Consider the following 24,404-nt stretch of genomic DNA (forward strand, 5'->3'; position numbering starts at 1 on the left):
CACACCTAACCTATAAATATTTCTTATTCAAATGAATAAAAGAAACGTACAATGTTAAACTGGGTTAAAACTGTCTATCAGTTCTGTCATTCTGTTGCACCCTTTTTCTATGCGTCCGCCATTTTGGTTCTCAATTCGTTTTGTTTTCATTACTCACCCTGTGTCCCTTTCCACCATTTATTGTTGATTCTTTTATTCGTTTCAAGGATTTGTATAATTTGAGAAAAAGAAGAATGTTTGGCTAATTGTTTTTTTTTTCTATACAAAGGAATTTATTTTTATTTAAAAAAAAAGAATACCGCAAGATCAGATTTTTTGATAGAGCACGTACCGTACTTTTTATTATTTTTAAATAATGATAAAAATTCTTGTGGAAAAAAAGAAAAAAAAAGAAAAATAAATAAACTTATGTATTATTTGTGAATGAGAAAATTCTTGAATGTCATTTGTACAAAAAAAAAAGAAAAAATTCCAAAGGATCGAGAAAAGTTACCAAAAAGATTTTAGATTCCTATCTGGAGTTTTTAAATTCACAGGTAAAGAGACAGTTTGACAAATGGGATTGGTTTTCCTAAAAAAAATAAATTTAAACAAGGAGTTACACGTACGAAGCTTTAAACACTTTTCTTTTTATTATTTATTATAATTATTATTATTTTAAATATTAATGTTTTGAAAATCATGCGAGTATTAAAAAATGAAAAAAATGTCTAACCTAAAAATTCTACAAATTTAGATTTTCACATCTACAAACTTTACAAATAATATTTCTAGGTTATATTTCTTTATACCGGGTGTTTTCTCGTATTATAAAATACAATTATCTATAAAATAAAAAAGAAAAAAATGTCGTACTGTCAATGGTAAAGTGTCATCAATCGAAGTAATTTTAGTTAAATTTCGAACCTTTACAAATCAGATGTTTGAGAATTGCCATAACAAATTGTATTCAACCTTTTTTACAGTGAACAATTGAAATTGGTTACTATCAAGATTCACATGTTAGCTTGGTACATGTCCGAAATACTAACCTAAAAAAACAATTTCAAAAATATTCGATCTTTCACCAAAGTATTTGATTTTGACAATCCCCAATTTCGATCTTTCAGATTAACCACCCATTAAATTACACTTGACAATAAACTATGACGAATATTTGGCACTGATACATTGGTCAGTTCAAATTATTTCTTCAGAATACAAAACAATTTGTGAGAGTTTCAATGAATATGTAAAAATACGAAGAAGAAACGTAACGTAAAATACAACGACGCAAACAGACGCCCCCTTTACGAGTTGCTGCTGTGTTAAGAGGAGAGTGAAAAACGGAAGAGAAGAAGAAGAAGAAGAAAAAAAAAGGCAACGATCAAAGAGAGAGAGAGCGAGAAAAAAAAGAAGGAGAAGAAACGTACGGAGAGACATGGCGCGAAAAAGGGAGAAAGAAAAAAAGAAAGAGAAAGATAGTTGGTGTTGGGTTCTTCTAACGGCGCAAGCGCGACGTACACGGAATTAGCGAGCTGCCGCACGTGACGGAGATCTCTACGATGTTACTTGCACACGAAGGCCTTCGTCGTCGTCGTCATCGTCGTCGTCGTCGTCGTCGTCGTCGTCGTGTCGTCATATCATACTTCGGATCCTAAGAGATACGCTAATGTACACAGAAGTTAAATTTACAAGTTCAGGTTTCTTCTTGGTAATCATTATACTATCACAGGAATAATATCTTTGATACTTACTTTGAATCATTGTCTCTCTTTTTCATTTATTTTTGACAAAACAAATGACGGAAATTCAAAAATGAACCTTAATCTTATTATAATTCGTTGTTTTTATTTCCTTGGATTTAATTTGTTTTTTATTTCTTGGTAGGAAGACATTTCTTTGATACTTTGAATCATTGTCTCTCTTTTTCATTTATTTTTGACAAAACAAATGACGGAAATTCAAAAACGAACCTTAATCTTATTATAATTCGTTGTTTTTATTTCCTTGGATTTAATTTGTTTTTTATTTCTTGGTAGGAAGATATTTCTTCGATACTTTGAATCATTGTCTCTCTTTTTCATTTATTTTTGACAAAACAAATGACGGAAATTTAAAAACGAGCCTTAATCTTATTATAATTCGTTGTTTTTATTTCCTTGGATTTAATTTGTTTTTTATTTCTTGGTAGGAAGATATTTCTTTGATACTTTGAATCATTGTCTCTCTGTTTCATTTATTTTTGACAAAACAAATGACGGAAATTCAAAAACGAGCCTTAATCTTACATAATTCGTTGTTTTTATTTTCTTGAATCAATTTGGTTTTTATTTCTTGGTAGGAAGACATTATTGCATCCACAATTTATCTAATTTGAACAACAGAAATTGATTAACATTTTTGACAAAACAAATGACGGCAATTCAAAAACGAACCCTAACTTTATATTCTTCTTTCTTTCTAAAATTAATGTTGTTTCTTACTTCTTTATAGGAAGACATTATGGTATCCATAGTTTAAATCAACTTTTATTATTCAAACTGCATAATCATTTTTGATAAAACAAATGACGGCAATTCAAAAATGAACCCTAATCTCATATTCTTCGTCATTCTTACTTTCTTTAATCAATTTGTTTTTTAATTCTTGATAAGAAGACATTATGGTATCCATAATTTAATCAAATTCTGTTGTTCAAATTAGATAATCATTTTTGACGCAACCCTGACGCAACCCTAACCTTATATTCTTCGTTGTTCTTTCTTTCTAGAATCAATTTGTGTTTTACTTTCTTATAGGAAGACATTATGGCATCCACAGTTTAATCAATTTTTGTTGTTCAAATTAGATAATCATTTTTGAGGCAACCTTGACGCAACCCTAACTTTAAATCTTGTTTCACTTCTTCCTAAGAAAACATCGTATCCATAGATTAATCAACTTTTATTATTCAAACTGCATAATCATTTTTGAAAAAAACAAATGGCGGTAGCTCAAAAATGAACCCTAATCTTACATTCTTCATTCTTCTTTCTTTCTGGAGTCAATATTATTTTGTACTTCTTGATAAGAAGACATCGTATTCATAGTTAATCATTTGAATTCAATTTTAATGTATTTGAAGTTATGTTAATTAGGTTATGTTAATTGATTGATAGAACGGAGTCACAGATTTCGTACACATTTCTTGATTTAGTTTCACGTGTGTTAAACTCATAGGTAAACTCTACTTACTATTTGCAAACTGTAGTAGTTCAGTAGTAGCCATGATGTCAACTTAGATTTCCATATTTGATGTTATGTTATCGGTCGTGTAATTAAGTAAATACCATATGTGATGTAGGATACAAACGAACATAACTTCAAACCGAATTCTCATAGAATTCTGGTACTTTGTTAATAAACATTGTAAATGTATTATTTATTAGATAAATATCGAGAGACTCTATTTGTTAAAATGATTTTTCTTTTTGATATGATTTTCACAAGATATTTCAAAGAAATTGAACAATTCAAACTATTGTACATTTTTTTTTTTTTTAAATCCACCAATGGCGGCCCTTGACGACGATTCTTTTCATGTTCGATTTTTTATTATCCCTGGAAGCTTTGTTAATTCGTTGAAGAAAGGCGATGAAAAGAGGGGTTAGAGGGTTCTCACTTATTGTTAGGAGCTTTCACTTTACAGTAGGAACCAATTCAAAATGGCGGCCTTACCAGTTTCGGTAATACTATGCCGCATGCTAACAAAACTCTAGGATACAATTAACGCATTGATTTAGAATAACATATTGTATTAAATATAATTAACGTATCACAAACACACACACACACGTAACAAATACACACTAATTTTATTGATTCCTAACAAACATATTAAATTCATTGGAAATTCTCGTATGTGGTTGTTTGGTCGTATACACGGTACGATGTTTCATCCATTTTTAATCTTGTATATTTCATTTACAAATGTTACTTTCTTTCAATACAAATAAACCAATATACACATCGATGAAAAGTGATATTAGAAATGACAGATATACGTTTTTGCATTAGATTATCCTAATCGACGTATTTCATTTGATTTTAAAAGCAATAAAATGAAAAAACAATTAACATTAGCATAAAAATAGTTATCTTAGTCCTTAGTTAATATTTTTTTCTGCAAAGTTAATCTTCATTGACGCGTTAGAATATGAATGATTGGATTAAATTCCTAGAGTGCAATTGCTAATTACAAATATGAGATACTAATCGTTGATACTCAAGCTCGTATTTACCGCATTCGACGCGTCACTGAATATACGATTATGGTAATATCATCTATTGCGTCACGCATCGGTAGGAAACAGGTAGGGTGACTGTAAATTAATTCATTCGAATTATACAAGGTGTTTCACGATTAAATGTATCAATCTTTAAATATGAATTATAAGACATTCAAATGATAATCAATTTTCTTCAGTGCTTATATTGAAATATCGTAAAGTTTAATGGTTAGAAGGAACGTTTTATTTATTGGATGTTAAAACTGTATAAATTGTTAAGTCAATATTTTCATGTTAATAATAATAACACTGGTTTTTTTTTTTTTAAATATCATTCGAGATACATTCTTAACTCGTTTCAACATTTTTGTACAACAAACATCATTAGATGACATATTTGTTTTTTCATATCAATTACCACAATAATAATAATAATAATAATAATTAGGTGAATAAATTAATATTTGATTTGATTACGTACGAATAAATGAATTTATCAAACGAACTTTTCAAATATATATATATATATATATATATATATATAATTGTACTTTTTTACATTTACTTTTGAGACACCATGTATATAATGGTTGGGTGTCCAATTGTTTACAATTGCACACATCGAACTTATTTATCCAGGCTGTCTCGCGCAAATAAAGGAAAACATTAACTCAAGATAGATCTTAAATTGATTTAACAAAATGAAAAGCAAACGTTCAGATAACAAGAATCTGATATTCGTAACAGACATAGAATTGAGGTTAAGTTTAGTACTATACAAAATACAATTACAATGGCGTCCCTTTGTCAATATTTTGCCGAGTTATGGGAAAGACCTTTTTGAACTATCGATACAAATTTAGATAACTACGTGAGTCAGAACGGATTAAAGTTAGAAACTGAACAAATAAAAAATGATTCATAAAACAAAATACATTTTGTGTTTTTATGTTTAACTTAGAAGAGGAAGAAAATGGAAAGACAAAGTCAAAAGAATTTAAAAGAACATTACAACATTGAACGAAATTGAGTACATTCAAATGAAAATAAGAAGAAGAAGAAGAAGAAGAAGAAGAAGAAGAAGAAGAAGAAGAGGAAGAGGAAGAGGAGGAGGTTATGATTCGAGTACGCTGGCCGTTTTCTACAAAATGGCGACCACCATCCGAGAATAGAAAGAGAAGAGAAAAGAAACCAAAGGTAGAACGAACCTTACCCAAAAAGTAAGATAAGTAGAGAAAGAAAAAAGGGAAGGACAAGAGAGAGAGACAGACAGACAGAGAGGAGAGGGGAGAGGAGGGAAGGGGGAGGGAAGAAAGCAATGGAATGAGAGTTCATTGTTGGGCAGAAAGAAAAATAAGAAGATATACGAACGAATCTTCCAGAAGGTTGCTTGTAACCTTAGGAATGAAGAACTACCTAAGCCAAGTTATTGTAGGATTTCCCTAATGCATTTGAAGAGAGAGAGAGAGAGAGAGAGCAAACCAGGGTTGAAGGAGGATATGTAAGAGAAGAAGAAGAAGAAGAAGAAGAGGAGGGAGAAAAAATAAGGGGAGGGGGAAGGGTGCATTTATCCCTCCTATAGAAACCAAAGTGAAATCGTTTGGACTTGCATCCTCGTAGCTGGCAATACATGATGCCTGTGAGAAAACCAACCCAAAGAGAGAAAGAGAGGAAAGATAAAAAGGAATGAAGAAAAAAAAAAATAGCGACAGAGAGAGAGAGAGAGAGAGAAGTATGAGGATAGAGAAAAGGATCGTAGAAGGCAAAAGGGAGCCAGGACAGGACGTTTGCAGTGGCGAGTCTCGTTGCCGAGGGGTTTTTCTCGTATCATGGAACGAAGAGAGGGAAACGAAAGAGAGAGAAAGAGAGAGAGAGAGATAGTGAGAGAGAGACAAAGAGAAATAGAGAGAAACTGGTGTCGGAGAAAGGAAGAGAGAGATAGAAGAGAAGAGAAGAACCCGCTGATCGAGAGGGGTGGGGGAGATAGAAAGAGAGAGAGAGAGAGTGACAAAGAGAAAGAGAGAAAGTATGGAGGGGTGGTAAAAGAGCGGCGTTCACGAATAGAGGGGAGCTTGCGACTCGTAACCCGGCAGGAAGGCGACCCGCTCTCTCCGGTGGCTTGATAGAGAGAGGAAGAGAGGGAGAGAGGAGAGAGATAGAGAGAGAGAGAGAGAAAGAATTCATCGATGTGTTGTATGTTGGGTACGTACGATGTGGGCTTCTCGTTGTGTACGTGCTACCCAACGAACTGAAAGAGAGAGAAGGGAGACTGGGGTAGTATAAATAGGGGAGGGGAGGGTTCAGGAAGGGTCAGGGGGGTTGTATGGAAGCAGGGGAGAAAATCATGATATCCATGAGTCCAGAATGAAGAGGAAAAAAAAAGAAAGGAAGCGATGGAAGCCAAAGTTCTTCTTTTGGATAGGAAGAACAGCACGGTAAGCAGAGTATATCAGAGCATAGTACAGCAAGCAAGCAAGCAAGTAAGTAAGCAAGCAAGCAAGGAAGGAAGGCAGACGAGGCGAGCAGGCATGCCGGTCGAAGGTGCGCGCGAACGCACGGCTGACGGGAGAGACGAGAGGAGAGAGTGAAAGAGAAGGGGCAGAGGGGGAGAGCAAGAAAAGAGCCAGAGAGAAAGAGAGAGAGAGACCGTATTCGAGGACGGTAGGATAAAACGAACGTTAGTTGAAAAGAGAAAGAGGAGTTGAGTGAGCGTTGGTGTGGGACAAAGAGGGGAGCCTAGCAAAGGGATGAAGGAAGGGACTCGGAGAGGGGAAAGGGCATAGCCCAGTGGAGGAGCGCTCGGCTGGCGTTCGTTGGAGAGTTAGGTTCAGTTTGGCACGAGTTCTCGTGGTGGTCGGGTCGTTTGTGTAACGTTTGCTTCTCTCCTGCCGCTGCGTGAGTTCTCACCACTGTCTCTCTTTCACTCTTTCTTTCCCTACCATATCCTACCCCAACCCCCCTCGCAACTAACCCATCCCCTATTGCTAGTATTACCACCACCACTGTCTCATCACCACCACCACTACTGCTACCACCACCACCACCACCATCACCACTACCCTACAATCTCTGGCACCCGCCGAGCAAGTCTCGATGCCTTCTTCCTCGTCCTCGTCGTCATCGTCGTCATCGTCGTTGTCGTCGTCGTCGTCGTCGTCATCGTCGTTGTTGCCGTTATCATCGTCGTTGTCGTCGTCGTTATTCCTATCGCTGTTGTCCATAACAGTAGTAGTAGTAGTAGTAGTTGCAATTGTATTAGTGGACCGCCGTTTGCCGTTAGTTGTTAAAACTGCCGCGCGGTAGTACTTGGCGCTCTCGTACGGCTCTACTTTTCGTCACCGTCTCTCTCCGCGCTTGTCGTAAACCGAGAATATTCGACTCTCGTTTCTCGTATCAGAAATGGACGAGTAGACTGGATTATTATTGGAACAGTGCATAACCAAAGGAATAATTATGAACCTTCTGTACATCTAAAAGGTACGTTAGTTTCTTATTTATTTATTTTTTGATCTTCCTGTAATCATCAGTTGAGAAGGGATGTTGTGTTTCGAGAGCACACAGCTCGCTCTCTATAAGAAGACTTACAGTAGTTTTGTATATGGGTGTGTGTGTGTCTGACTATGTGTTTGTATATGTGTGTATCAGAAAGAGAGAGAGAGAGAGAATTAGACTTTTAACGTATGTGTGATTGATTCTCTCTACATGTGCGTCGTCAGTCTCTCTGTGTGTTAGTACATGCATTAAGAGAGAGAGACCCGCATAATGTAAGTAACCAAGTAAGTGTGTGTGTGTATATATGTATATAACATATATATATATAATAACACAGTTGCAATAGTTGCACGCGATAACGCGCCTGCAGACGGCGGAGGCCACTCCGCGTACCGCACAAAGGAAAGTAGGAGGAGAAGGAGGAGAACATGGTAGCGATGGTGGTGGTAGTGATGATGGTAGTGGAGGTGGTGGTATAGTGGAGGTGGGACGAGACGGGACATGATTGACGCCGCGGTGGCGCACAGGAGGGGGGTTCAATGGAAATGCAATTCTTTTCCCTTTTTTTCTTTTTTTTTAATTTTATACATTTTTTTTTTTACACGACATATATACACATCGTTAGAAAAGAACGCAGAGAGAGAGAGAGAGACATGGATGAAGGAGGTGGAGAATAATGAGAAGAAAGGGAGGAGGAAGAGGAGGAGGACATCGAAGAACGAACAGTGAACAGAGCACCGGTGGGGGGTGCCCCTAACTGTGCATGTAGAAAATTGTCGTAGTAGTAGACAGTAATATATATATATATATATATTATATTATATATTTATACAGGATCGAAAAAGATACATAAGCCCTCTTCTTGGCACTGTCGTATTCCTCCTCCTCTTTTTAAGTTGTTGTCGTCTTCGTCTTCTTCTTCATTGCATCGTTTCTCATGCATGTATATACTTATTTATCTCTGTCTGTATGTATGTATGTGTATGTGTGATCTGGCGGTATTTTACGCACGCGCATAAACACTTATGCACATTTCTAACGATGATGTTAAAAGATTAAGTGTAATGGTAATGATGGCGATATTAGTAGCAACACCAGTAACAATATTAGTGTAATAATAGTAGTAATAATAATAATAATAATAATAGTAGAAGCAACAGTAGTAGTAGTAGTAGTAGTAGAGTGAGTATTGGAGAGTAGTATACAGCAAACTCGCCGGTTGAATACAAGCAACTTCGAGAGGGGAGAAGGACGGAGAGGGCGGTTCCTCCGTCTCTTTATATCTCTCTTTCTCTCTCTCTCTCTCTCTCTCTATCACTATCTCTCTCTCTTTCTCCCTTTTAAACCTGAACCCAAGAGAGAGAGAAAGTTTGTGTGTTCTTGCGCGCGCGCACACGCGAGCATTACACTAACTCACGTTCATACTGTTTGCGAGCGCCCTCGTGCGATCTATCCGTCCATCCGTCTTTATATCTTCCTCTCTCTTTCTCTTTTTCTCTTTCTCTTTCTCTCCTAATTCAGGGTTTTCCTCTTCCCCTCCTTTCCTGAATCACCCCTCTTTCTCCCCACCCTTCTTCTCTTCTTTCTCTTCTTCCCCCTCTTCTTCCGCCTTTCTCGCGCAAACGTAGTAGACACTTTTTGTATTTGCTGATTTTTTTTTTTTTTTTTGCTTTTTTTTTGTTGTTGCTTCTTCTTTTAACGTAAACTTCTTCTTGGTTTTCTTCTTTCTTCGTTGTGTATCGTCTTCTTCCGTTCCCGTTCCGTTCCGTTTCCGTTCCTGTGTTCCGTTTTGTCCGAGGACAACAAATATCGTGAGAGTAAGCAAGGATGGGAATAGTGGGAATAAGGAATAAGAGAAAATTATATTGAATGGTAAAATGATAGTGGTGGGGGGTAGAAGAAGGTGGTGGTTGAAGTGGGGAGGATGAGGAGGAGGATGAGGAGGGGTGGGGGAGGGGGAGGAAGGCAAGAGTTGTTTTCTTCTTTGCGTTATCAACTCGTTGCATTTCCGATCCGTACCAAAGACGATCCCCCTCTTCCCTCTCGATACCCCCCCCCTCCCACCCTTCTCGATAATGATACGTATAACACACACACACAAAGTTGAATTTTAAAATGCGTACATTTATAGAACTTTTAAGCGCTCGGTGAAAGATAAATAATAATGCGCCAGTAGCGACGAGAAAACACCGAATGATAATAAGAAGAAGGAATTCAATAGCATTTTTTTTTGTATAAAATTTAAGCACGATATTTTTTTCAGGTTTTTTTTTGTTATATATAAAATTTACTCGCAGTTAGTTGTTTGAAATGAAATGTTGTGTGGTTTGTCAATATACTTTGAACATAAATATGAAAAAAAAGAAAACATAGAAGAAGAAAATGAAAATGGGGGAATAAAACTAGGGAATAAAAAGAAACTAGGAGAGAGAGAGAGAGAGAGAGAGAGAGAGAGCGCGCAAGAAACGATCGAAGGTTTTCTGAGGCAGGTCGTAAGATTTTTCTTGGTCCTTCGAGTCGGTCGCTAGGTTACTTCGAAATTCTCGTTTTATATAGCATCATCCTCATCCTTGTTCGTCCTTGTCGTCGTCGTCGTCGTCGTCCTCGTCGTCCTCGTCGTCTTCGTCAACGTATAGGGTCGTCTCGTTCCCATCTATCTTTCCTTTTCTTTCTTTTTCATTTCTTATGGGGACGGGGAGGGGTTTAACGCTCGCATGCGTATTGAAACTACGTTTGTACGGGACGAGATGGGGGGGGTGGGGGGAGGAAGAGAGATCAGGGAACAGCTGGGGGGGTCTAATCTGTAACTCGGAAAAAGGTATAAAGGGAAAAATAGTGAAAGACGACGACGAGTAGTAGTATCACGATAAGAAAACGAAATTGGATGAAAATATTCGTCGTGACAACGAAAATACATTTGTTCGAACAAACTTTGAATCATTTTCTAGAAAAATTGTCAATGATTTGAAACATAAATTACATGACAGGTTATGTTTCTTTAAATTGTAGTTGTCTCTTGAACAAAATTTTATGCCTAAAAGATTGGGGGGGTTGAAAAATCTGAAACCAAACACAAGCTTATTGTCAAATATTTTCGCACAAATTGAAAAACAAACCTGTGTTTCATATGCGAAATCATTCAACTTACGAATTCAAATAATTTGATTGGGTAGAGGGTGGTTTTGTTTGTTAATTCAGTAATTTGTTAAATGACTATCTTATCTTTGCTATAATCATCGATCATTTTCAGAGATCATCTTTGAAAGTATAGTAAAACACCGTGTTACGTATTTTATATTTATATTTTCTTTCGGGATATGTTAAAATGTGTTAAAATGCTGTACAAGATGTCCACTTTCAATTCTAAACTTCGAAAAAAAAAAAGAAAGAAAAAAAAAATACTTGTCGTGAGTTTTGTAATCGTTTGTGATCGAAGTCACGTCGATAGTCACTACGATTTCAGACTAAGAAAACAGCAGCCTCCTGAATAACTTCTTCGAGTAAATATAATCTAAACATTTGCTGCAAGTCCATGAAAAAGTTTTAATTTATAAAAAAAAAACACCTTACTTGTTTGTTTACATATATATTTATGTATAAATAATAATAATAATAATAAAAATCATTGGTTTCTTTTTTGTAAATTGAAAACATCATTGACAATCTTATTTGATTACAAATTTCTTTTTTTTTTTTATCTTTTTATCTTTTTATCTTTTTATCTCTCTTTCTCATTCTTGTTTTCCGTTTCTTTGAAGTTACGATGGCGCACGGTTGAAAATTTCTCTTCTTTCTTACACGAAGAGTATCCTTGATATAAATAGAAGTTAAAGTTGTCGAGAACGCGTCTCTAAACGTTCTTATACATATATATATAACTATTCAAAGACGTTTTGCATGAAGGTGTGGAGAGGGGTGTGAAGAAAATGAAAGAATTTATATGACTTAGATCATTCTTTGTGTCGCACACATACATACAAATATCACCCCCGATGTATTTTATTTTCAATTATCGTCAAAATTTATCAATTGCAAAACGATAATAACAAAATATAAATCAAAAGTTTTCAGTTATATGGTTCTTGTTTTGATATACGTGTTGATTTGCATTACGACACTCGGTGGGAATTTTCTGAACTATTTAATTAAATATGGCTACCGTCTGACTAATCATATGATCGAAATCAAATAATTTTCTGCGAATTTTGTGATATAAATGTTTTGTTATTTTGTTATTAAAACTATTCATTTTTGTACGTATTTTCTAAATAAACCATTATGTGTATGTTAATATTGTATAATTAAAATAATGAATGTAATTAATGTATATAATTTGGCGGGAATTTTCCGTAAGTACTACGCTAATAAATAGGTTAACTTTTATTCAATATGGTATCCTGAAATATCTGTTTATACATCAATGTACATAAAATAAACTGTAAATGAATTTATTTCGTTATAATTCCAAACCTATTTTTTGCTGTATTTTGTTGTCCCATTACCAATAGTTAAACATAAATTTTAAGTTCCAAAATTTACCTACCAAGAAATTGTAATAGCTTACAATCAGTGAGTGATGCTCCTAGGATGCTCGGATCTCCAGGGTCTTAAAAAATAAAAACTAGTTTAAATTAATTTAAACAACATTTAAAAAACATTTTAAAAAAAGGATTGCACATGCCACTTCCTGGCACACCATGTGATCCTGATACAAATGAAGAAAATTTTCAAATTTTGATCAAAACATCGATTTTGTATCAGAATCCCATGACGTTATAGGAGTTAGCAGCAGGATATCAGACAGACAATTCCAAGAATTTGGAAATTTCCAATAAACGACGTGATTTCCTAGAATCTTTCAAATATCCTCACATATAATGGGAATTGAATATTCCAATAACATGAGGTGTGTACACCTATAACAGGAATAATGCATTCTTAACTCCAATCATTACACCTACAATTCATTCTTCCTCTAACAAGCAACCCCCTTTCCTCAATCCCTTAATCCTCACCTTTTCATTCCCATTTTTTCTCGACCTCTTGAACATTCAGCTTCCTCAACATCGAACAAAACTGGATTGCTGTTGGTTCCATCATTCTTCTCATAACGATGCACTCTCGATATTTTCTTCGATCGTAATTGTCAGGATTGTTGTATGTTACATCTAAAAAAGAAAAAGGAAAAAAAAACGATGTAAATTAGCAACGCGTTTATATCTGACACGTGTGCATCCAAATGCAACTGGTAGCACTGGTCGGATAACGAGTAACCGCGATAAAGAATCGTGAGATACGATCAGAGATATCTGTGGGATTAATCGGTATATATATATATGTATACAAGGGTCCTTGATATATTATAATAAAAGAAAACCCAATAAAATAATAGCTGGATTATAATTGGACATAGTTTTGACAATGAAAACGTTAAACTGTTCTAAAACAAAATGACAAAATATTTTTAATTTTTAAACGAACGATCAAACGAATGGGAAAATGAACATAACATGACACGACACATCGTCCCACCACAATAGGGGTTATACAAATACACATACACACTTACATACATGTGCTTTAGCATCAGATCGATCAGATGGGATGGGGAGGAAGAAAGAAAGAAAGAAAGAAAGAAAATGAAAAAGAACAAAATAATTCTTCGTAAAAATGTCACCACGACCATCAATTAATGGTGTACCTTAAAACAATTAACATAAATTGATTGAACAAAATTACTATAACATTGTAGAATATATATATATATTTAATAAAACAAGTAAAAGAATAATACAAGTCCCCTAAAAAAAAACCTCACCAATTCAACACCCCAGAGTGTATCAATTCGAGTTGGGGTAATTGGATAGGAATCACGTGTTATTTGGAATTGAAAGAAAAGGGTTTGCCGACGACGACTTATCGCGGCTTCGGTAAAATAACGCGATATTCGATCAATAACAGGGCAGGTAGTGTATATTCGTCGGTATGCACGCTCATAAATACGCATACGAGAGGGACGTTCGATGTGGCCCTGTGTGTTGCCCTGCCCCGATGCTTGAAGCTGTGCTCTGTTCTGCTGGTGTACTGCTGCTGCTGTTGCTGCTACTGGTAGGGTGATTTGGGGTGGGGGATACCAAGGGAACTACGAACGATAGGATAAAAGTAAAAAAAAAAAAAAAGATGAAAGTATTTTCTGAACTTGCGGACTGTCAGAGACAGAGATCCTTGATGCGGGGTTTGGGGGAAAGGGGATGGGCATAGGTCATCGCACAAATCATCAAACAACTAGTCGTCGAATAGAACCTTGTCGCACATGTCCATTCTTTTTCTCTTCTTCTTCTTTTTCTTCTTCTTCTTCTTCTTTTACCCTTCTTCATTTTTCTTTCCTTTTTATTTGCTCTCTTTCTCTCTCACGGATTCTTTCAACACAAGAATGGCGGGGGTCTACTACCACGACGAGCGGGACACAACCAACGGGATTCTTCTAGCTACCTGAGAAACCTTCGGGAAAGTGGGTTAAGCGATTGTGTGTGTGTGTATGTATGTATGCATGTATGTTTGTGTGTGTGTGGAACACACGGGACGACACAACCGGTGCAAACCGTTCGCATGTTCACTGAGACATTAGAAATCTCTTTGCGAATCCGTATCACCCGTTAATAAAACCTATCCCTAAACAAAATAAAAGATTATCATCATCTTCATCATCTTTTTATGCATTTTTTTTTCTTTTCTTTTATAATTTACAATGATCTTTATCACAATCATTATTTTATATTTATCATTGGAAACTTTGCTAAGTTTGGAAAGATGCATTTACAATTGTATCATACTTTGTCTATTTTCAGTTTTATCCTTGACGAACGGTCAACAAAAGGCCTTAGGAATAAAAAAAAAAAAAAAAAAGCAAAGCATGGCAGGGGTCGGAAAGAGAGTCCTTTTGCGGGACTTAAATCCCTATGTCATCTGTCCTCTCTGCAGAGGATATTTGATAGATGCTACGACGGTCGGAGAATGTTTGCATTCTTGTAAGTAAAATTATTACAATATTTATTAATTATTTTTTATTCTCTTGTGACCCCCGCACCCCCCCCCACTTGTCAATAATTACACGTAGCAGTTGCGTTATAAAATCACAAAATGGTTTGATTTGAAATTATATTTCGATAACAAACATTAACCATTTTATTTTCTCTTAACCCCCCCACCATTCTTTTTCACTCCCCACTCTTCAATAATTACATATAGTCGTGTTAAAATCACAAAATGATTTCATAATTATATTTCGATAACAAATATCAATCATTTATCATTCAATTCGATATGTACAGTTTGCAGAAGCTGTATTCTAAAACACTTGAATGAAGAGGCACGGTGTCCTACTTGCAATCATGCTTTGAACAAGGCTAAGCCAAACATCAAGTACGTTAACGATGAATATAATCGATTATTAATAAATTGCAAACAATTTTTGGATAATTAACAATTGATGTTTTTTTGTCATTATTGTTGTTGTTTTATTTAGAGCTGATAAAACATTGCAAGAAATCGTGTACAAAATAGTTCCTGGACTTTATCACAAAGAGATGAGAAAAAGAAGAGAATTTTATCGAGTGCATCCCCAATATGGTAAGTTTCTAGTTGTTTTTTTTTTTTGTAATGGGGGTTCCTTCAATAAATGTATTAATGGTTTTTAAAAAAAACAAAATGAAATGCCATAACAACAATGTCAATCACACGTTTCCTATTTTTTTTTTTTTGTTTCTTGTCAAAATTCAGCAGATGCCGCGACTCCGGAGCAAAGAGGGGAAGATGTTAGCGGTCGATTAATCTTTGCGCCTGAAGACGCAATCAGCTGTAGTCTCGAGTACATTCCACCTGGTGCCGATGTCTTTACAATTTTGTCGAGTACAAACGAATCGGATAGTTCATCTAACAATAATAATAATAATAATAATAACAACAATAGTAACACTGTCAACAACATAACCAACAACAACATCAACAATAACAATAACTCTAGTAAAAACAATAATAACATTACCACGAAATACAGAAGGTATCTTCAATGTCCAGCTATGGTTACTATAGGACACCTTAAAAAATTCTTAGCCATGAAATATCTGATCGATATGACGAGATATACTATCGAAATATGTCATCGAAGGGCACCCTTACCGGAACATTGGACACTCATGGACATTGCTTATATCTACGCTTGGAAAAGGGTAAAGATTTTTTGTTCAAAAATCAACAAAATAGAACCCCCCCCCCTCCCTCCCCCTCCTCCTTTATTCTCATCTATACTTTCTATTCAATATTTTTCGTTAGAATGAAAATGAATAGAGAAAAACCACTTAAATGTGGGGACTCTGTCTCTGTCTCTCTCTCTCTCTCTCTCTCTCTCTCTGTGGTTGCCGATCCATCTTCCAGGTAAAACCCTTCAGGTCAAATTTTCTACCATCATCATCCCTCTCCACTCTTTCCTACTTGGTATATAATCAATTTGGCAGATGGGTTTAGTTTATTTGGAAGTTGAATCGCGACCGGTTTTAACAAGTTCCTTCCTTCCTTCCTGCCTTCCTTCCTTGCCGGAAATTGAATGATTTATCGCGTGTACGATTTTTTATTTTGTTTTTGTTTGTATTCTTTTTTTACAGAACGCACCCATGAGATTCTTTTATCGTGTTGGCCAAGAAGAACAAGCTTTGGAGGCACCCCAAAACGAAAGACCATCGACACCCGGATTGGGTGCCAGTTTACCACCGATTGATAATTTGATCAACGATGAGAAACAGAAGAATCCTAAAGTGGAAGAGACTGAAGATAAGAACGTTGCTAAGGATGACGATGACACTAAGAAGAAAAATGAAGATGAATTGTTGGGCAAAAATAAATTACCAACAGTGCCATCATCATCGTCAACATCATCATCAACAACAACAACAACAACAACAACAACAGCAGCAGCAGCAACAGTGAATACTTCTGATAACACGAAGAAATCTAAAACTATTATTAAAGAAGACAAGAAGGTAATGGATATATCATCGTCAACTGTTGATAGAAACCTATCGACAACTAATGTGACAACAGTGACGTCAGCTATCGGTAATGTGTCGTCTTCAACAACTAACACAGTTACAAAAACAACTACGTCAACTAATAAAAAACCTTTAACGACTGCAACTGATGCTGCAGCTGCAGTTGTTAATTCGGTTGCATCTAACCACGTGGTTCCGCTTACATGTACAACGACTATGGCTACTTCCACGACAACAGCTTTAACTGTGGTTGCAACTGCAGGTACAACGACAACTACGAGTAACACTACATCGGCTATGATTTTGTCAACAGCGAATAATACAACGACGACGAATACGACAACAACTTCAACCAACACGACGATTAGTTCTACGGTCAATGAAGAAGGAAATAATAAATTGATCAAAACGCCGATTAAAATATTGAAAAATTCTGATGGAAATTACGAAGTTTTGAGGGGTACACCCACTCATTATCATTCCAGAGAACAGAATTCGAATTCTTGCGACGTCAAAAGTAGTACGAGCCCTGAATTTAGTGTTGTAAGTATAGGGGATGGACAAAATTCCAACGGAGTGAAAATAACTCTTAAACAATGCTCAGTTGCTAATAACAACAATTCGAAAAAACCAAAAGTAATTAGTAATGTTTTGTTACACTGTGGACAGGTTGACAGGGAACCATCATCTGCTGGATTGCTATTCCAACATCTTCAGAAAGATAAGGACAAACTACAAACTATGGAAAAACAGGAAAAACATAAACGTAAAGTAACTTTCGTGGACAAACCAACTACGGTAAAAAGCATGTTTAATATGTCAAAAACTATTATTAAAAAGGCCGCTGAACAAAATGATCGTAAAAAACAATTTCTACAAGGATTTCAATTAGCGGCTAAAGAACCGGCTATTGATAATTTACTTCTAGATAAAACCTCGAAAATGAACAATGCGAACAATGCAAGTGGTGTAGTAGTTAGTGAAACTAATTCGAACGTTAGTAAAAAAGAACACAATAATGTTAAAAACAACAACGGTTTAGATAAAAACGATGGTATTATTGACAAAACCAATAACATGGAAAATGGTAAGGTCGGATACGGAAATTCAATGAACGATAATAAGAAATCTATTAATAATACGATAATTAGTGTTTTTCCTAATGTGAAATCTAATAATGTTAATAACAAATCATTTGCCGATTCCGAGACTCGCGTTATAGGTTTGAACGCTAATAGAAATGTTAACGTTAATAATATCAACAATTCTTCAAAAATAGACGTTTATACATTCCCAAACGATCCACCACCACCCGTAGTCCCGGTAGGTGCTGTTAAAAGAAAATGTCCACCCGGTTTACCGATTTCCGAAGTTAAACGCAAACGACAACAAACGAGTCCAACGTCGCAATCCGCGAAAAAGTTGGCTAATGTGTCGACGCAGCAAAATCTTCCGAAAACATCTAGAAAGTGTGCAAACGATCAATTGCAACTACAATTACAACAACAACAGCAACAACAGCAAATGATATCACCAAAGAAACCTATGAACGTTATCAATGATTCCGGTCCTAGTCGTGCGATTAATGTTACGTCACCTAAAACCTCACCTCAATCTAATCAATTATTTTCTAACGATACGAGAAATTTGTTGGATGGTTGTGGTTTAAATATACCTGCGAGTTTGAGTATAACATTGACAGCACCCAAATCTCCAGGTAATAATGGTAACATGAACGACATCAATGATACTAAAGACAATCGTAAGAACGTTTTAGGAAAGGTTAATCCAAGTATTACACTTAACGATAGATGTGTTAATCCTTGCGAATTGAAAGCATTGAAGACTGGACAAATGAGGATGCCTGTTGCTCCCCCACCAAAGGCAAGACAAACTAAACAACAAATGGATCGCGATAATAATCATCAACAACGTCAAACTAATTCTAATAATAAAAGAAAACGTGAACAAGAACCAAGAGATATATTGGATCTAAGTGGTGGTAAGAAGATGGATATACATCCTTTAAGAATACCTCAACCTGTAAAAAAACACAAAGCTAAATCACCGATAAGAGAAAACATACCAGGGATGATCGATCAAGGCCAAGTGGTTACATTGATGAGTGGTCACAAATATTACAGAGCTTCACCTGGTTCTTTAACACCTGCAGCTCATCGTGTCAACGATTGTCCACTTCCTACACCTGGACGTACACCAGTTTACGCTTCAACCGGATTATCAAGCTCGATTAATGGAAATCGTACAAATTCTAATCTGACCGCCGCTTTTCCATCCTTGAAAAGTATTTTTGCTCTGAGTCAATCACCGAGTCTTCAGCAGTTTCAAATGGACGCGATGTTTAGATTACCTCGGGCAGGAGTAGGAAATAGTGGTGGTGTTAGTGTTGTAGGTGGAATAAGAGATAATACAATTCCAAATAATTATCTAACTAATAATATAACTAATTCCGAAAGTGCTAGTGTTGGTGGTGGTAATATATCTGGTAAGAGTCATTTAGCTGCACAATGTGCCCCAGTGAAACCCGCCAGATCATCAGTTGCACCATTAGCAGTTCCTATATCCAAACATCAATCAAACGAACGGACTGTTTCCAATTGTTTAAACAGAAATGATACTAACAAAAATGTGACGCTTAGAAATAATGATAATAATTCTTCTATAAATACTGGTGATCTTTCTGAAAGACTATCCGTTCAGCCAAGATATTCACCAGCTCCTGAAAATACGGACAAATTTTCAGGTAGAAAAGATAACGGAAAGTCTGGCAACAACGATGACAAAACTACGACATCACCAACAATCCCGACTGATCTTAGTTTAGAATCGATTCCAGATAATTCCAATGAACGTAACAATTCTCCAAGTCAACAGCAACAACAGCAACATCAGCCACAACAGCAGCAACAGCAACAATACAATCGTGAAGCTGCCAGTCCAAGAGTTTCATCAACAGCTTCACCATCTCCACCACCTAGTGAAAGTAACAGCAACGTTTGCAATGATGAAAACAGAAACAGACAACACGAGGAGGAAAGTTCTGTTAATCGATCAGATGATAACAATCGGAACACTGATTTATCAGTAGCAGTTTCAAAAAATACCTCAAACACCGAAACATGGAATTCCAAGTCACCTGTAAGTCCAGACTCAAGTTCTGTAGCTGCCGAGAGTAATCATCTTTCTAAAAATAATCCAAACAACTCGGATCAACTTCAAACACCATCATCTAACCAAGAAACTGAACGTAACCTTAAAGTTACTGATTCCCCAACAACCAAATTGGAATCTAATGAAAAATCGTCCACAGTTGATTTGGACAATAGCAAAATAAGTGGCAAATTATTGGATAACAAACAAATGACATCAGAAATGTTGCAAAAGAAATTTTTAGCAGTTTTTCCATCGAACGAATGGGCAAACAATCCAATTGCTGCTGAACATTTGGGTAATTTTTTAAAAAGTTTGAACGAATCCATTAAAACGGAAAACAATACAACGGCGGACCAAACTAACGCTGATAAGAAGAAGACTACTAATGAAAGTGATAATAAGGATTGTGCTACTAATAAAGTGACTTACGCAACGAACAATGAAGTTTCTTCGAATCAACAAAAGGAAATACAATCTGAACGATCATCGTAATCGTCAATTGGGTTTCAATTATTTTCTTTTAATGATGAAAAGTAGGAGGAGGAGGAGGGATCATCATTCTCCTCCTTTCCTGTTTATGATTCTCAAAGAACTCTTTTACGAGTCAAGACACTGCCATTTAATTTTAATTACCTGCTTTCTTCTTCATTGCGCTCACAAATGCAATGTGCGAAATACAAAAAGAAGAAGAAGAAGAAGAAGAAGAATATTTTGAGATGTGCGTTAAAAAAAAAAAAACACTAAAGGTGTCGTCGTCGTCGTCGTCGTGTCGAGAATAAAATGTGAACTCGAAGAAACTTTATTTTTTTATATGTGAAAAAAAAAAAACGTCTCTCTCAAACACCATTGCTATTAAACATGTGGTGGTGTGGTATTTGTATATGTAACTACTACTACACGTATACTTTAGCAATTTACACCTAAACTTTTTGTTCCTTTTTTCTCTTGGTCATCTTTTTGAATACATTGATGAGCGCCACGTGAATTCTTAGGGGAAGAATATCCGTCAGGCCACTGGCGAACTTTGTATTGAAACAATAGCTGAACGTGTCAGCCATGGGTGACTGACATGGCCCAAATGGGAAGTCTAGTGTCAGGCATCGATGGCTGACGTGCCGCTCAAATGTGTTAAACAACAACAACAACAAAAACTATCGATAATTTACAAATTACATATTACTTTTTAAATTGATTATTAATTATTATTTTTTATTGTTTATTGTTTATCTTTTAAATTATTAACTTAACAATTAATGTATGTATGTATGTGTATATTCCAACAACTAACTTGCATATAGTAAGAAAATATCTTCTTAACAAATTGTTAAGTAAATACTTAACAATATAGTAATTTACTATTATAATTTATAATTTAAGTAATTAAGTTGTTATAGAAGGGGGGAGGAGAGGAGACGGGGAGGGGGGGGGTGGAGTAAGTAAAAAAATTAGGTGAAAATGATTACGTTTAATGTGTAAGATATTCTCGAGTGTGTGTATGTATCGTTCGTCTAGCTTTGATGAAATTATATGCTTTATAAATTAATTGCTCGATATTATTATTGTAAAATGAATTGAGAGAAAAAGAGAAGAAGAAGAAGAAGAAGAAAAAAAAAAGAAACTATTCGTAATTAGTAAAAATTTGGACAATTGAAAGAATATATAATCCACGATGATGATTATGATGATGATTATGATTATGATTATGATGATAAAGATTGTTTTTAAATGATATTGCTGTGTAATTAAATTTTGATTAATTTATTTTCTTTTTTTTTATAATATTAACGATTTAAGTTGTTAATATAAATGGTTTTTCTTTGTTTTTTGGAATGAGAACCACTGTTGGTCATCAACATTTTGTTTTACAATTAGCACATTCATTCAAAATAAAATGTGAGGTGGAAGGACAAAAAAAATTCATTTCTACAGGTGCGAAACTAAACGTTCGATGTATGTGTGTGTGTGAAAGTGTGTGTTGGTTGTTTCATACACTTTTTTGTTTTTTTTTAATTATTTTACTTTGCTAAAAATAATTTTATATATATATTAATATTATATATATAATATTAATATATATAATATATTTTAATATATTTTACTAAAAATTGAAATTTGATTCGATGAAATATTAATTTTCTTTTTAGTACGTTTGTGTTTTGTTTTTTTTTTGGTTTTTATTTTGTTTTTATTTTGTTTTTATTAAATTATTCAATCATTCGTTTATAAAACAACACCATTTTGACTAGTTTTGATTAGTTTTGACTAGTGTTTTTTAATTTCTACTATATTTTATTTAAAACAAAAGTTGACATTTAAAATCAAATCTTTATGATACTTCTAATAATTAATAATAATTTAATTAATTTATTCGATAAATTTAATTTAATTAGACAAATAAATTTGTTTTTTTTTTTTTGTATTGACTCTGCTAGTCTTTTTGTTTCTTGTGTGTGTTTTTTTTTCTTTTTTTTTTGTTCAAATTGTACACACATTGCCTGATTAACAAAAATTTCAAACAACTGTGAACAATATTGTATAAAAAAAAAAAATATATATATATGATAATTAAATACGATGATTGAAGAAAATTATTAAAAAAAAAAAATATATATATATATAAAAAGAACAAATACAATAAGAAAAAAAAATACGTAATAATATTAAAAAAAAAAATAAAAAAAATAAAAAAGAATAATCCTAATTAATATCATCGAAATGAAAATAATAATATCTAAAGCCTCACATAGTTTGAAACAAAAAACAAAACCTTTAAATATTATACATACATATATACATATACATATATATATATATATATTTTTCAAAATGCAATAAATATTTTTCAACTGATAAAATAATAAATAAATAATCACATCACACAACTAAAAACAAATCAGCATTAGACAAACATGTAAATGAACGTTTACAAAACTACAAAAATATTTAATATAAATATCTAATAATAATAATAATAATCATAATAATAATAATGTAAAATAGGAAATATCATTTGTGAAGTTTTTAGTAACGAAATGGAGAGAAGAAAAAAAGAACTATCAAAAGAACAAAAAAAAATAAAAAAAGGGAATTACTATGTGTGGCCATAGATTGGAATAATCTTTTTACAAACTTTTTATATATTGACGATCATTATTGTATTGTATTGTTAGTGTTTAGTTGTTTTTTTTTTTTTTTTTTTAATTTTATTTCTAGGTTATTCACGTAGATAATTATTATTACTACATATGTATGTATACGTGTAAAATAATTGTTATGTTATGTATAAATGCAATTACGACTATATATATATATATATAAAAAAAAATCATGTATCTTTTTTTTAATATGTATATATTTATAATTAATATACTATAATAATAATAATAATAATAATAACAAAAAAACCTGTTTGTTCGAATCAGGTGTAATACATAATGTCCTATTACTTGATAAGAAAGATACAAAAAAGAAAAAACACATCGATTTTGAAAAAGAAAACAAAAAACATGGAGTCATTCGAAACACGACAATTATGTTGCATCATAAAATCAGTTGGTGTATCTTCCATATACAATATTAAAAATAATTTAAGAAAGTGGCATGTAACAAGTGAAAATATTACTTGCATATATATATATATATATTATTTATCTTTATCATTTCAATTTTTTTTTCACCCTTTTCATGAACATACTATACATATATATAATAATAATAATAACTAGGGGTGTCCCACCACACGTTGCTGTGGTTTACAATCAGTTCGATACACACGTCTCTTTAAGTCAACGAATTACCTTATATCGCCATCTGTTAGAATCTTATCGAACTAACAGAGATAATCATGACTCTTTGTTAATAAACAAATAATTCGCAAATAAAGTAATATTGCGATTATAAATTGAGATATAAACTATCCTATCTTTCAAGTTAGATGAAACTGCACACTGTGTGCAACATTTTATTCACATCGGTTCAGTAATTTAGGAGTCCATTGCGAACAAACAATGTGACACGTAATTTATATATATATATATATATTACAATTTATTTATTTCAATTTATTTCGTTGTACTTTTGAGTTGAGTAGTACATTTACTATTGTATAATAGCAAATATAATTTAATATCAAAATACAAACACAAGGACTACGAGAATCATTTCAATGATTTTTGTTTTGTTTTGTTTTGTTTTCTTTTCTTTTTTTTTGTCAATTGTTCCTAATTGTTATTATTTTTTTCAAATGTCTTTTTTTTTATTTAACAATATTTTTTTAATTGTTGTTTTACTATTTATTGGTCGTTACATTGTTTGAATGTCGTTCGTTTCCTGTATTTTTAGCAGTAAAATTTAGGGTTCACGTTTTGCAACGTTTGGTTATTGCACAATGGCAAGTTTTATGCAGGTGAGGATAATTAGATGTCATAACAATAACATACTATTG

General features: G+C 34.0%; 1 protein-coding gene and 1 long non-coding RNA gene across 5 annotated transcripts in view; one reads left to right on the forward strand and one right to left on the reverse strand.

Moving 5' to 3' along the window:
- Window positions 1-24,404, reverse strand: part of LOC149031467 (uncharacterized) — a 36,268-nt gene that overhangs the window by 10,317 nt on the left and 1,547 nt on the right. Inside the window, exons 4-5 of one of the 3 annotated variants that reach the window (XR_016177706.1) lie at window positions 12,758-12,910; window positions 11,708-12,658 (exon numbers count right to left, since the gene is read on the reverse strand). This is a non-coding gene — a long non-coding RNA (uncharacterized LOC149031467). Of the gene's footprint in view, window positions 1-11,707; window positions 12,911-24,404 lie in introns of those variants that run through there. The other 2 variants (XR_016177707.1, XR_016177705.1) reach the window with 2 other exon arrangements.
- Window positions 4,803-23,616, forward strand: LOC107068850 (uncharacterized). 2 transcript variants are annotated; one of them, XM_089175800.1, is made up of 6 exons: window positions 4,803-7,727; window positions 14,591-14,770; window positions 15,074-15,164; window positions 15,268-15,371; window positions 15,522-15,970; window positions 16,403-23,616. In XM_089175800.1, the coding sequence occupies exons 2-6, from the start codon at window positions 14,656-14,658 to the stop codon at window positions 20,450-20,452; spliced, it is 4,809 nt and encodes a 1,602-aa protein (XP_089031926.1). In that variant the 5' UTR covers window positions 4,803-7,727; window positions 14,591-14,655; the 3' UTR covers window positions 20,453-23,616. The 2 variants fall into 2 exon arrangements, with proteins under 2 accessions (XP_089031926.1, XP_089031927.1); XM_089175801.1 differs by having other exon boundaries at window positions 15,525-15,970.

This window comes from Polistes dominula, unplaced genomic scaffold (assembly GCF_049000335.1).
Source record: "Polistes dominula isolate Pdom_NZ unplaced genomic scaffold, Pdom_raw_medaka contig_19, whole genome shotgun sequence".
Classification (NCBI taxonomy): Eukaryota; Metazoa; Arthropoda; class Insecta; order Hymenoptera; family Vespidae; genus Polistes; species Polistes dominula.